The sequence below is a fragment of the Gallinula chloropus genome (genome assembly GCF_964237585.1).
Source record: "Gallinula chloropus genome assembly, chromosome: 8".
In the NCBI taxonomy this organism is placed as follows: domain Eukaryota; kingdom Metazoa; phylum Chordata; class Aves; order Gruiformes; family Rallidae; genus Gallinula; species Gallinula chloropus.
In genome coordinates this window covers 21,556,203-21,570,440 of record NC_140093.1, presented here as the reverse complement: position 1 = coordinate 21,570,440, position 14,238 = coordinate 21,556,203, and the positions used below count along the sequence as shown (strand labels likewise).

Below are 14,238 nucleotides of genomic sequence, written 5' to 3'. Positions count from 1 at the left end.
CCCCTCTTCTCCAGGCTGGCCACAAGACTACACTTGCCCTAAGCCAAACAGACAGACATGGAGCTGCTTGAAGAGCAGGCCACACACAGTAGTTATTGAGACACTACCTTCAGAGTTGAGACCGGTCAGATATATGACATGGCTCGAGATGGAGGAGACAGACAGATGGATGAGGCTGGGAATGGAAAACAGATGTCACACCTGCCTGAAATAAACGTGTCATTAAGGCTTTATTACCTCATTGCCAGGAGCCAACAATGAGTATCTGATGTGTCACTTTAAACCAAATCTCAATACAAGGTTCTTTACATGGGTGTGCACTCACGGCCTGTCACAGGATCACAGACTGGTCTGGGTTGGAAGGGACCCCAAGGATCACAGAGCTCCAACCCCCCTGCCACAGGCAGGGACACCAGCCTCCAGGCCTGGAGCTACACAAGTTTGCCCAGGGCCCCATCCAACCTGGCCTTGAACACCCCCAGGGATGGGGAACCCACCCCTCTCTGGGCAGCCTGTTCCAGCCCCTCACCACTCTCTCTGTAAAGAACTTCCCCCTAATATCTCATCTAACCCTTCCCTGCTTCAGCTTTTGTCCACCAGCAAAACCCAACTGCAGCTGGGCAGAGAATATAGATACTGTGCCTATTGGGCAAAAGGAGCAGAAATTGGCCAGGTTTAACTCACCACCAACCCAAACCAGCACACCCACCAGCTTAACATCACATTCAGCATCAGCCCTGGGGACTCTCAGGGCAGTACCTGTGGGATTGCTGCCCCAGGGGCATTTGGGGGCTGCAGAGAGTGGGTCTCTGGATTTATCTCCTCTGATCCTGCAGTAGGTATGCAAAGATACTCAGCAGCCTGGCATGGCCAGGGCTTCAGTTTCAGATGCTATCAGGAAAACAAATGAGTGGTGACAAAGGTATTGTTCATGAATGGTTCTTTATAGATGGCTGAGGAAAAGCTTCCTATTTCTACAACAGCAACTGCAGCAACATTCAACTATTTCTTCTTCCCCCAGGAAAAAAGTAGGCTCACTGGTAGTAGGAGACATTCCATCTTACCAGCAGTTTAAACCCCATGTTTCAGTAACAGATTCACTAAACACTGGGCTGAGGGAGCACTGGCTGAGAAAGCATCTCTGCCTTGGAAACACCTACACACCAACATGACACTCCCTGCAGAGTATCCCTGAGCCATGCATCGTAAGAGGCAGAAATGACCCAAAGAAAGCAAAATATAGCTCAAGGCTTTGCATAAAAGGCAATCAGGAGTGTCCTACTTGCACGGCTGTCCTACTTGTGCAGCCTGTATTTGGCTGGGGGTGGGGGCTTTGGGGTAAAGTTCTCTGGGAAGATGCTCAGGCCATCACAGCCAGGTTTCTGCAGCCCGTCTTGGACACCTTCTAGCCCCAATTTTTCCCTCACCTCACTGCCTCGGGTCCTTCCACAAGCTGGGACCCTACAGCAGGAAGGAAAGTCTTTTGCTGGATGGTGAGACTGCTGAGAAGAGGCACCTCCAAGCAGAGCTTCCCCTGAGATAATTGTTCTGTGCACAACAGCAGCTGTGTTTGGAGATCTCTGAGCTAAATAGTCCTCTTTTTTGGACAAAGAACCCTAACTGACACCCCAGTACCCACCTAAGTGAAGCACAGGAATGCCATAAACCAGAAGCCAATGGTCACATTGTGTGCCAGTGCCCCACGTGAAGGGCAACCTGGTGCCTCATTGCTGAGGGCAACACTCTGGCTCAGCACCGGGCAAGGAAACCTGGAAAGCCGAACTGATGCCTTTTCAAGAACACACATGCAAGCCTGTGCTGAAGGTCTCTTTCACTTCTTGTGCTCAGGGGAAAAAGAGTCTCCTGCACCAAGTTGAAACCACAGCCCACAGCCCGGTGACTGGCGCAGAAATAGAAAACACAGGGTGATACTGGAAAATCAGGCAGCTCTGCTATCCCAACAGTCAGTCTCCAGACACACCACAACCTTCTGATGGGAAACAAGGTGTCAATTAAAACAAAAAAGAATCTGAAAATGGAATATAAAACTCCTGATTCATTCTGCTCCTTTACAAGTCAATAAGCAAACTCCCGTTGACTTCAGAGCCAAGGAACGTTTTCTACCACCTTTCGGGCAGGGTAAGAACTGCCACATGCAATACAAACCAGCCCTGAAGTATTCAGTGATTATCGAGTATATCACCAAGGAGCAAGTTTCCCGGCAGGTTTTCTTGGCTATTCCTAATGGCATCTCCCCGTTAGAGCTTCTAGTAATAAAGAATTGAGATGGCAAAGCTTATTTATGTGTCATAAACATACTTTAAACCCTGATGTTTGCACGCTGAGGGACTACACCTGAGCACAGGGCTTCCAGCCCCCGCACCTGCCCCGCAGCATCCTCGGCCAGGCTCAGGCTCTGTCAGCGACCCTAGGAGCAGGAACAGGAGCAGGAGCACGGGCCCGGGATGCTCCCCCCTCCCAAACACACACCCACACACACACACCCCTCCCCGCCCCGGGACGCGGTCCGCGGCCGCCCGCCCGCCGGGAATCCCGGTACCCGCCGCTCTCGGGATGAGTGATGGCTGCCCCCGGCCCCGCGGCTGCCTCCGCTCACCCAGCCGCTGCCGGCACGGAAAGGAGAAGAGGGGGAACTCCCGCTCCCGCCGTCCCTATAAAAGCCGGCGCGGTCCCAGCGGCACCGGCACCGGCTCTCTCGGCAGCAGCAGGATGGAGCGGGGCGGCTCGGCGGGCAGCGGCGGGCGGGCAGCGCCGCGTAGCGCCCCGGCTGGGCGCTGCAGGCAGCGGGCAGGGCCCTGGGCGCTGCTGCCAGCGCTCTGCCTGGCGCTGGCCCTGCCGACCCCCGCCCGGGCGCTGCCGCCGCCCCCCCGCTACCGCCTCTCCGATGGGCTGAGCCGCTCCCGGGAGCTGCTGGAGGCTGTCAACGCATCCCTCAACCGGCTGAAGGTCTGCGAGGGGCCCGCAGAGGGCAATGGGGAGGGGAGGAGGGGGCTGAGGGGGGCACGGGCAGGCGGTGATAGGGTGGCGGTGGTACCCAGGAGGACAGTGATGTGACTCAAGCAAGGAGGTGATGGGCTGGTGAGGGTACCAATTCAGGCAGTGATGATGGGGCAGTGATGGGACCCAGGAGGACAGTGATGTGACTCAGGCTGGTGAAGGTACTGATCCTGTCAACGATGGGACCCAGGAGAGGAGGCCATGGGCAGGTGAGGGTACCCAGACAGACAGTGACAGTACCCACCTGGGCAGTGATGGGCGGCTGAGGGCACCTACACAGGTAGATGCTCTCTGTGGACTTTCCTTAAGAATCTATAACTGGTCTTAGCTTTCATGCCTTCTCTGATGGGGATTCACTCAGGTGCCTTCCACAGCCCTGACACACCACAGCCCCACAGAAACACCTCCTCAGCGGCACCAGCAATGAATGCATCAGCAGCTGATTTGAGTGCTCTCAGCTTTGACATGCTCTTTCTCTAAGGCCACTGCAGAGCTGGCTCAGGAATACTCACTCCCTACTTCATTGTTACATTTCCATACTTTTGCCTTGGTGGTGTAGCATCATCTCTCCATCCTAAAGGCCCCCAGCAGTAGTGCCATGGGGATTTTTATTTCTTTTCCCCCCCGAAAATTCCCCTCAATTGTTGCAAGCTTCATCTCAGAGACCTACAAAACCCCCACCACTGAATAAGGGCACTGTTCCCATGCTTCCAGCAGGTCCATGAGTGCTGATAAACATTTATGTGAGCTGTTAAATATCTGTGCAGCTGGTATTAGTTATTGTCGGGGCCTGGAACAGGCTGCCCAGGGAGTGGGTTGTTTTAAGCACATCCCTGGATGTTCTTAAAAAAGGGGGTAGATCAGCTACTTAGGGATATGGTTTAGCCTAGGATGGGAACGGGTGGACTTGATGATCTTAAAGGTCTTTTCCAACCCAGTGATTCTGTGATTTTTTCACGTTCTAAGAGACGTTACATTTGAAGCTATAGCCACATAAAGTTCTCAACAGATTCAGTGTCTGAGAGAAGAATTTAAAGGAAGAGAGGCAGCGTGATTTGCCACAACATATAAACCAAACCTGTTTGAAGCCTGAGCTCACTCACAGTAAACTCAGCTGCCATGTGCATTTCAGTCTCTGGGGCTGTTTGCCAGTTTCCATATTCAACCATCGTCCTCACACAGCCTCATTCCTGGGATTCAGCTAAGCTCTGACCCTGTGATACATCACTTAGGTGTTTATTTACATATATATACACACAGTGCCATGAAAATGAGCCAATAACCCCTTTGTATTCCCTCTTTAACACAGGAGCCTGGTACACTGGGGTTTGAATGTACCCTTGAGGAGGTTGATCTTGAAGATATCACTGAGAATCAAATCAACACGATAACAGCTTGCACATCTGAAGATGCAGGGGTAAAAAGTGTTTATATATAAATATATCTCAAGTTTGAGCATCGTATTTTCATGGAATGGCTAATTCCCACTTCCACAAAATCACCAGGTCTCATTTCTCCTTTAATTTGCAGACTGGAAACTGTCCAGAGCTAGAAAGATCAACTTTTGATAAGGTAAATTGCCAGTCCCCCGAAGGAACCCCCTTCTTCTGCTCCTTGTAAGCTTAAAGCCTCCAACACCAGATTCCCACCTTCCCTAATCATTCCTGCTTTCCACAGAGTAAATGCCTGCAGGGCATCTATCAGGATCTGAATGCTTACAGGGCAGAGCTGAAGAGCTTCAACGATCAAAACGTGCTGGCAACTATCGATGAGATGATGAAAGTAAGCATTTGGGTCTTCTTCCTTTCCCCTACTTCGGTCTTCAACCAGTTTTTAACCCAGTTTGGCCCATTCTGTAGCCAGTCAAACAACAGTGGCCTTTCAGCTGGTAATTTAAAGAATGGTTACCAGTTTTCCTAGAAGGGGCTCGATTCTTAGGAAGCATGTGTTTTGCCTCATTGAGCTGGTCAGCACATCATGTACTTAATGTATTTAACGTATTTAATGTATTTAATCTAAAGCCAAAATTCATTAGGATGTTTTCTTTTCATGTAAACAACTGATATTCAGGGCATTCTTTACTAATTTTATGGGGCTGTTTCAAAATTCTCCATGTCAAGAGGGTCTCATGGCCAGTTCCATGATGATATATCCTTTCCTGTCAGCTCTGAACAGTTATGGCTCCTTAGCAGCCCTCTTCCTTTCCCACTGCTCCTCTCTCCCAAGGAGATGGGGTCCAGGGTTTGCTACCAGCTCCTCAAGAGAGCTCAGTGTAGGGCATACTGAGCTTTGATAATTATTATTATTAGTGAGTGCAGGGAATAGATGTTAAACCTTCTTTGCTTAACAAAAGCTAATTTAATAATAATAAAAAAGACCTGATTACCTTTGTATTGAGACAGAATCTCCCAACAGCCTGGAGATTCTGGCCATGGGCACGTGAGGCCAGTCTAAGGGGTCACCAAAGCCAGCCATGGGCTGATTATTAAAAAAGTATCTTTATTCCTGGGCACAAAGAGCCTTTGTGCAAGAAAGGAGATTTTTATCCCGGGGAAAGTCCAGCTGTGTATCTCAAGTGTATTAACTGTATCGTTTAATCTTCCAAATTTCTCATTTACGGCGATTCAGTCTTATTTGGAAGTCGTCACACACCACTCAGGGGGGTTGGAAAAACATCTCAAGAGGTTTTTGTTCTAGCCTGTTTTCCGGTGATACAGTTTGTAATGCCCTAACCTCTTCCCAGGCCCTGAAGACGAGCAGCGAGGACGCGCCGCAGCCGCTGGCAGGCGCGGGGCTGGCCTCCTTCAAGGAGAGGATGAGGCTCTGCAGCATCCTTCACGCCTTCCGAATCCGCACAGTCACCATCAACAGGATGATGAACTACCTGACATCTCCAGAGAGCTCACTGTAAGCACCCAGCCCTCCAGAACTTTGGGTATAAATTAGACCTAAGGATGTTTTTAAGACAAAAAATATAATATATATAATAGGGTCAATACCCAGCAAGGTGGTTGGGGGCTTTTTAGGAACCAAGTGTATAATATTTCAAAGAGTTTCCTATAAATCATGTTTTAGTGAGCTGTTGGCAGTGCCTTTTAAGCTACTAGGTGAAGTTTCTGGAAAATAAGCTACAGTGTAGTACCAAGATGTTCTCAAACCACCAAACACTCAGCTGTAATTTGTCTTACCTGTTCTATTTATTTAGCTGTAATTTTCAACAAATTGAAACATATTTTTAATAATTATTCATTAATTTATTATTACAACAATAAATTAATAAATAATAAAATATTTATTGATTATTTATGGTTATGTTCCTTATTTATTCTAATTTATTGCCTAATAAAATTGAAGTTTGCATAAAATCACTGTAGTGACCTTAATTTTTCCTTCCTCAAGGCATAACTTGAGTCAGTATGATAACTTCAGAGCAATCATATGTTTAAAATACTGGTTACTTACATTTCTTGTGGCTTTCCTCTCAGGCTGAGTGTTCAAATCAGCCCCCTTGACTTCATTCTCATCTTTTCCTGCTGCTCACGTGGTTGCTGGAAGTGATGGCTAAGTTGTTTGTTTATCTGAGCTTTGAAGGCCAGGAGGGATGTGGGGATGGTTTATCTTCCTGATTCCTGCCTGTGGTACATAAGTCAGCCCAGATGAAGGCGTCCATCCCCCTCTTTGGTGGGTCTTCCCTTGGCAGAGCAGTGACTTTGGAGGTGTCCAGCCAGCTCCCATGCTCCCTCCGGTCACCCCCATCAGCACCTTGTTCTTCAGCTCCTTCCCCTTGTTCCATTTCCCCAGGCTCTATCCTCCCGCCTCTTTGGTGTCCCCTTCCCCTGAGCAGCACCCTTTGAGGCTGAGGGGCTGGTGAGACCTGCAGCTCTTTCATATGACAAGGAGGGTGCTGCCATCCTCTTCCTCTTCCCCAAGGGTTGGCCTTACCCATTCACCACATCAGCCCTTATATTATAGGTATATAGTACATACATTAATCTTCTACATTCCCAGAGCTTTCCAATGAAACCAGAGCTGTGGTCCCTAGGCTGAGTTGCCAGGGAAGAGCAACCTCACGCCTCGATGCCTTCGTGTTCTTATGCAACCATCACATTTTAATTCCTTCTACCCACAAGAACTGGACACAGCCAAACCAAACACAGAAATACATCATTTTTTGAAGGCTCTTGCTTTAAAGAACCCGAAGTTTAAGACCTTATCATCTCTCTTGACCATCTGCTATGCTACCCTTCTTATTACGAATAAGCACTTTATTTCAAGCTTAGGATTTCTACTTCTGACCTATCAAAGCTTTGGATTTTATTGGGTATCCAAAAGGTCCCCCCATGGTGATGTCCCCAGGCTTGTCCCAGAGAAAAGAGCCAAGGGCAGCTCCACCTGGGGAGGGAGAGCCCCACACAAGTCTCCTTGCCTCCCACAGCTTTTTCTCCCCCCTTCCCCAAACCCCAGGGCCCATGAGGTCCTGGGCAGCAGCACATCCCTTCTCCTTTGCTATGCCCCTGGGATGTACGGAGCAATGGCGCATCAACAGGTCACAAAGATTGCCCACAACATGCATCAACCTTGCAATGTTTGATCCAATAGCTAAAATAAATCTTAAAAAAAAAATAATCAAAAAATCATACATAAATACTTCAAATGTTTTTAATCCTTATTTTTTTAAAAGTATGTTTTTTTCTTTCATAAACATACACAGAGGAAGATGCCCAAATGAATCCCCTGTCTTTAAAAAGAAGAATCTCCCATATCAGGTCACTGATTTCTTCTACAAACAACATTATTTCCATACCTTTCACAATCCTGGAGTGATTGTTGACAGAGTAACAACTTTCACAGAGATGGCTTCTCCCATTTTTTTTTTCATTTAAGCACCTAATTCTATTCAAGTTAAAATTAATCAAGTAAAAAAAAAGTATCAAAAGACAAAAATATACAATATAAAAAAATATATCACAAACATCGAGACAGACAGTATGGAAAAGAAGAAATTCCCAGGGAAAATTCAAAGCTGCCTGGAACAAATAGTGGTGTTCCCATGAAACCAGTCTTTGGGTTATCAGAAAACAGAACCACAGCTAAACAAAGACTGAGTGTACATGATCATATACAGTAATTAGGTATATAAACAGTGATTATGGAAGGCAATTTCTTTGCAAGTGTAGGATTACTGTTACCTGACCACAGGCATCCATGAGAAATTCAATGTACCTCATGCAGTTCAATTATTTGTTTCTTGGTTTTCAACATGGAAGAAAGTTTCTGCTGAACTTTTCTCCCCTTAATTCCCTGATGTAAATAAAAACCATTGCAAAGGTCCCATACCTGAAGAAGGTAAACTGGTTTCTTCCAGTGTTCGTGCCTTTTTAGGGCTGGCTCAAACGAGACAAAGCTGGGTGGGACCATTGGGTTTCCCCTGTAGGTGACGCCCGGCGCTCCCGGATGCGATGCCGGGATCCACCACCTGAGTAATCACTCCCAAAAGTCTTAGGTGTGCCTCCATCCACGCACAATTTCATTCACATTTCTTCCTAAAATGCCACCTGAACTTTCCACCCAGTGATCTTCCTTCCCAAACCTCAGCGAGATCCTGGGGATGCGACCAAGAAGGGTAACGGCTGGTCAGGGAAGGTCCCACCACGCTCCTTCTAGCTGCTCCCATGACAGTTCAGCACTGAAGTGAGAAATCTGAGGAAAAGAACATGGGTTATCCCATCTCTAGAGGTTCTTGCAATAGTCAAGTTGAATAATAAATGGATTAAAAGCCTGTGACACAGCACAGGCTGGTCTGTGAGGGTCAGGTGAGCGAGGGAGCGCAGGCAGCTCTCCCCTCTTCGCAACCAGGCTGCTTTTGGGGAGAGTTAAGAAAGAGCAAAGAGCTTTTTCCCCAAGTCATCCATCAGGGGAAGGTGCTAATTAACCCTTCCTAAGACACACAAGAGTAAAGACCCAAACACCTCTTCTTCAGACTCCCTAAGAAGACCAAGAGTTGGTCTGAGGACCCAATGCCAACTGGTTTGGCCGTTCACACTGAGAGTACTCTCAAGCCAGTCAGTGCAAACCCAGGATTGCTTTTACATCCAATCCTGCATTTTATCTAGCATGAAAATGCCAGAAGAAAGTCACTCTTAATACCAGAAGTGAGACTATTCGGTCCTACCCAGTAAAACACGTACTGGGCAATCAGCAAACTCTCTGATGACAGTTCTTCAAACACACTGGTAATTAAACACTGAGGTAATTAAACATATATGATGGGAGAGTGATACCTTCCAGGGTCTGCAGGATCTCATAGGATGCTCTATTTTTGAGAAGGTTGTACAAAGCCTCTGGGGTCCCGTTGTTTTGCTCCCTGTCTCTCCACTTGCATAACACCCGAAATTTCTGCATATTAACTTCATCCTCTGTTGCCTGAATCTGCTCAATGACCTTCATTTCCATCAGAAGACACTCGATGGCAATTTCTCTCCACTCCCTGCCGAACAGCTTTGCGATCACCATCAGCTGTTGATCAGTTAAGACTTTCGTTTCAATTCCATCTGAAAAGCCATAGAAGAAAAATCGGGTGTAACATTGCCTGCCCCACTCAGCTTGTAATGGAACGCTTAGTTACAGGGAAAGTACGATGAAGGGGAGCTTGTAATTGAGATTATCCAGTGAGGTCAGAGCCAAGAGCTGGAGAAAAGCACCCAAAGGACCCAAACAAGCCTAGTTCTTGAAGACTGCAACATCTGATTGTGTGCTGGCTGCCCTACAGGGGGTTTTCCACTCATAAGCAGTGTTTCATGCAGCAGAACCACCTCCCTTGGTACACTAGGTTGCCAAGCACCCAGAGATTTTGAGACACAGAATGACCAGATTGGAAAAGACATTTAAGATCAAGTCCAACCATTCCTGTCCTGTGCTAAACCATATCCCTGAGCACCTCATCTACCTGTCTGTTAAACACACCCAGGGGTGGGGACTCAGCCCCCTCCCTGGGCAGCCTGTGCCACAGCCCCACAACTCTGACAGGGAAGAAATTTTTCCTCACATCTGAGCTGAACCTGCCCTGGGGCAGCTTGAGCCCATTGCCCCTTGTCCCACCTCCTGTCCCCTGGCTGAAGAGACCATCACCCACCTCTCTGCACCCTCTTGTCAAGTCAGTGTAGGCGGTGATAAGGTCTCCCCTCAGCCTCCTCTTCAGGCTGAACACCCCCAGCTCCCTCAGCTGCTCCTCAGATGATTTGCCCTCCAGCCCTAATACTAAGGCCACACTAAGCACTCAAATTCCCCAGCAACTCCAGATGTTTGCCATTCTTAAAACCTACAGCTGCTCCAGATGTTCACTTTTCCTTGAATTACAATGGCTCAGAAGTCTCATCACACCTGGTTACACAGACTGAGCTGCTCTCCTTCTCCATGGCACTACTTACACTCCAACTGCGGTTTTGGTGGACAGAAGCTCTCCCTCTGGTGGCTACCTACACCTGATGTGTTTGTCTTTTTTTCCCCCCCATAATTTATTGAAATAACATAATTTTTCTGCATTTTTTCTAAGTAACTATTAGTAAATGAGTAGTTTCTGTGCAGGATCTCCTGGACGCCAGCACGTCTGACCATAGAATCCCAGACTGGTCTGGGTTGGAAGGGACCCCAAGGATCACAGAGCTCCAACCTCCTGCCACAGGGAGGACCACCAACCTCCAGGACTGGAGCTATACAAGATTGCCCAGGGCCCCATCCAACCTGGCCTTGAACACCCCCAGGGATGAGGCACCCACCCCTGCTCTGGGCAGCCCCTTCCAGCCCCTCACCACTCTCTGCAAAGAACTTCCCCCGAATATCTCATCTAACCCTTCCCTCCTTCAGCTCCACTCCATCCCCCTTGTCCTGCCAGTCTCTGCCCTTTAACAAGCTGATTCCCCTCCTGTTTCTCTGCTCCCTTCAGGGACTGGAAGGCTGCAATGAGGTCCCCCCGCAGCCTTCTCTTCTCCAGGCTGAACCAGCCCAGCTCCTTCAGCTGCTCCAGCCCTCTGACCATCTTTGTGGCCTCCTCTGGACCCTCTTCAACAGTTCCCCATTTTTCTTGTATTGAGCCCCCAGCTCTGGACACAGGACTCCAGATGGGGCCTCATGAGGGCAGAGCAGAGGGGGACAATCCCCTCCCTGTTCCCACCGCCCACCCTTCTTTTGATGGAAAGAAGTCCATCGTGGATATCACACATCAACAATAAACAGGAGCCAATTATTATTATTTTTCCCAGAAAAACTCAGCCTGTTATGGCTCAGGAAACATCCCAGATGCAAAATCTGAGGCAGGTACTGGAAATCTATTTGAAAAACAGCCGCTGTTGCCCAGTTTTAGAAGACAATCCCATTTTAGCTGGCCCTTGCCAAGCAGGTTCCCTAGCTGCTTCTCCTCACCTACTTACCAAACAACTGACAGCATACTGAAGCACATGAACATGGGTACTGGTTCCTCACTTACAGAAGCTCTTTCCCCTCCCATCTTGCATGCTCAGATCCATGCAAGTCTTCCTAGAAGTGAGCTCAGGGTGACTGAAGAAACCCAACAACCCAAGCCTGTTATTTGACGTGACCCCAAGATGATTTACCTGTAGGACTGCCAGTCTTCTGCTTTTTGCTACAGAGCTCATCTGAGTCCATACTGCTGAGGGTTGGTCTCCGTTTTTTGACCCCTAAGAAGCGAGTGAGAGGTGATATCACTGCTTGCTCATCACTGGGGCTACACCAGCAAGCCAGGTGCACAGAAAAGAAGAAACCCCGGCGCATCTTTGAGTTGACTTACCAACGGTGCTTCTTTTCTGCTCGTTTTTGTTCTGATCATAATGGATCCAGTCACCTGGTAAACAGTTTTCAAAGGAAAAGAAAGGTGAAGGTGGGAATTCCTGTTGCTACACCCAATGCCCAACAAGTCTCAGGCACAAAATCCAGCTGCTGAGCCAAGATTTTATATAATGAGATGATTTTTCCCCCTTTTCATAGAACGATAGAATGTCTAAGGTTGGAAGGGACCTTTAGAGGTCATCTAGTCCAACCCATCTGCAGGAAGATCAGGTTGCTCAGAGCTCCAGCAAGCCTGACCTTGAATATCTCCAGGGATGGAGCCTCCACCACCTCTCTGGGCAACCTGTGCCAGTGATCTACTACCCCCAGAGTGAAGAACCTCTTCCTAATATCCAACCTAAATCTCTCCTTTTCTAGTTTAAAAACATCACCCCTCGTCCTATTGCTCCATGCCCTCAGAAACAGTTCTTCCCCAGCTTTCTTAGAGGCACCTTTCAGGTATTGGAAGGCAGATATAAGGTTCCCCTGGAGCCTTCCCTTCTCCAAGTTGAATAACCCCAACTCTCTCAGCCTGTCATATTTTATCTATCTGGAATATGCAATAGAGATTCCATATCATTCCCAGTTTGTACAGCCAAATCAGAGCGTCCTCCTGTAGAGCCCACAGCCTTCACCTTTGCTCAGGAGTGACTCAACAGGTTGTTGCTGCATCCACCACACAAGCTCTTGGACCTCTCTTCTCCAACTTTTATCCCTTCCAGCTCCAAACCTCGTAATTTTAACAGCTGGGATATAGTTGCATCTAAAAGCTGAATTATACCCTGATTCCTGCATCTTTTCAGGTAGAAGAAACTAGCCATGGGAAGACCAAAGACTCACTCTCTCTTAGTTTTGCTTTCCATACGGTCGCGTCAGACTCGAGCTCAACCAAAGACAAGGTGAAGTCATCAGGTTTCTCCAAATAGACTTCAATGTAGCTTTTTAGTTTCAAGAGAGATCCATCAACAAACTCAATTTCCTATAGGATGCAAAAAGATGTTGAAAATAGATATCTATCCAAAACCATAAGCTAAACAGGGGGTATCTGGCTGTTGGCACAGATCTGAGCCCAACTCTAATCTCCCCAGAGGTCTGCTGTTGACTTTAGGGTCATCCCAAAACTTTGGGGCTCCAAGAACATCTACAGTGATGGCAAATGAATGCCAGTGCAGGGATGTACAGGAAAATGAGATGAGGGGGTTGTGGAGGGACTTACCTCTGGAGTTATTTCAGCTTCTGGCTCACAAACTAACCGATACCTCTTCCCTTTCTGTAGTAACTTCTGGCACACGGGGGGCTTGTCAATTTTCATGAATTTCTTATTTGAATGTTTTACAGCCTTTGTGATATCCTAGAGTTTAAAAAGATGATGGGAAGGTTACTTGCCTCTGGTAAAGGAATTAACAGCTAAAACCTGCCTTCATGTGACTATTTGGGCTTTTCTCTGGCCCCAGCTCTACAGAACGGTCACGACCCATTCTGCACAGCAAGCTTTGTACCAAAAGCTGTGCACCAAACCCCATCCTCAAAAAACATCAAATAAACTTCTTCAGATACTGTGCTACCTGGCTGAAGTTAGAAGAGTTTGAAAGCCTAGTTATAGGAAGGTTATTTGCTACCATCCTCTCCTAGCGCTTGCCTACGCAGGTGAGAACAGGTGAGAGGACAAGAAGCTCTTTCAGGTACAAATCCCAAGCTCTGTGGATTTTTTGGTGGACAACAGGTTTCTGGTGCATTTCTTTTCTCTAGCAGCTTGCAAGCAAGCATGTGAGCTGGTATAATTCCTTAAATACCGTATCCTAACTTGGCAGACCTTTTTGGTATGGAATTGTCATTATCTACCCATCCAAACATGCATCCATCCAAACATGCATCCATCCAAACATGCATCCATCCAAAGCTTCACATGTGAACACTGGGGTGAGAGAAGAGCATCCTTTTGCCATACCCCATCCTGAACATAACATCCCCACCAGTGTTTCTACATCATGCCACCCTACACCTGCAACACAAGCCATACCTTGATAAAGGAGTCATTGTTTGTAGCCACGTAGACCCGGAAGGATAAGGAGGGATGCTCATCAATGACCTTATAGAGGATGACAGCACCATGGTACTGCACTGTCTCCTGGCTCTGGATGAGCGGTCCCACCGGCGACAGCGAGCTCACCAGCCACTTCACATGGGAGGATGAGTAGTCAGCAGAGGGCTCGATGGCTGCATCCTCACCTTTGATGTGCAAAACCTTGAAGGCCATGCCAGCACCATGATCTGTGGGGACACAGGGCTGTCTCAGCACCTCCCAAGGCCAGGGAGCCAGGAGCCTCCTGCACCCTCCGGGCCGGCCGCAGGCACTCACCACCGAGGCAGACGGAGTGC

The 14,238-nt window shown here is 48.0% G+C and overlaps 1 protein-coding gene across 1 annotated transcript; it reads left to right on the top strand.

The window, feature by feature from the left end:
• Window positions 1-2,574: 2,574 nt before the first annotated feature.
• Window positions 2,575-5,929, top strand: IL12A (interleukin 12A; the record flags this gene model as incomplete). Its single annotated transcript, XM_084267577.1, has 5 exons — window positions 2,575-2,967; window positions 4,328-4,435; window positions 4,549-4,590; window positions 4,696-4,800; window positions 5,762-5,929. 5 exons carry the CDS (start codon window positions 2,575-2,577, stop codon window positions 5,927-5,929), a joined length of 816 nt encoding a protein of 271 aa, XP_084123703.1.
• Between the last annotated feature and the right edge of the window lie 8,309 nt (window positions 5,930-14,238).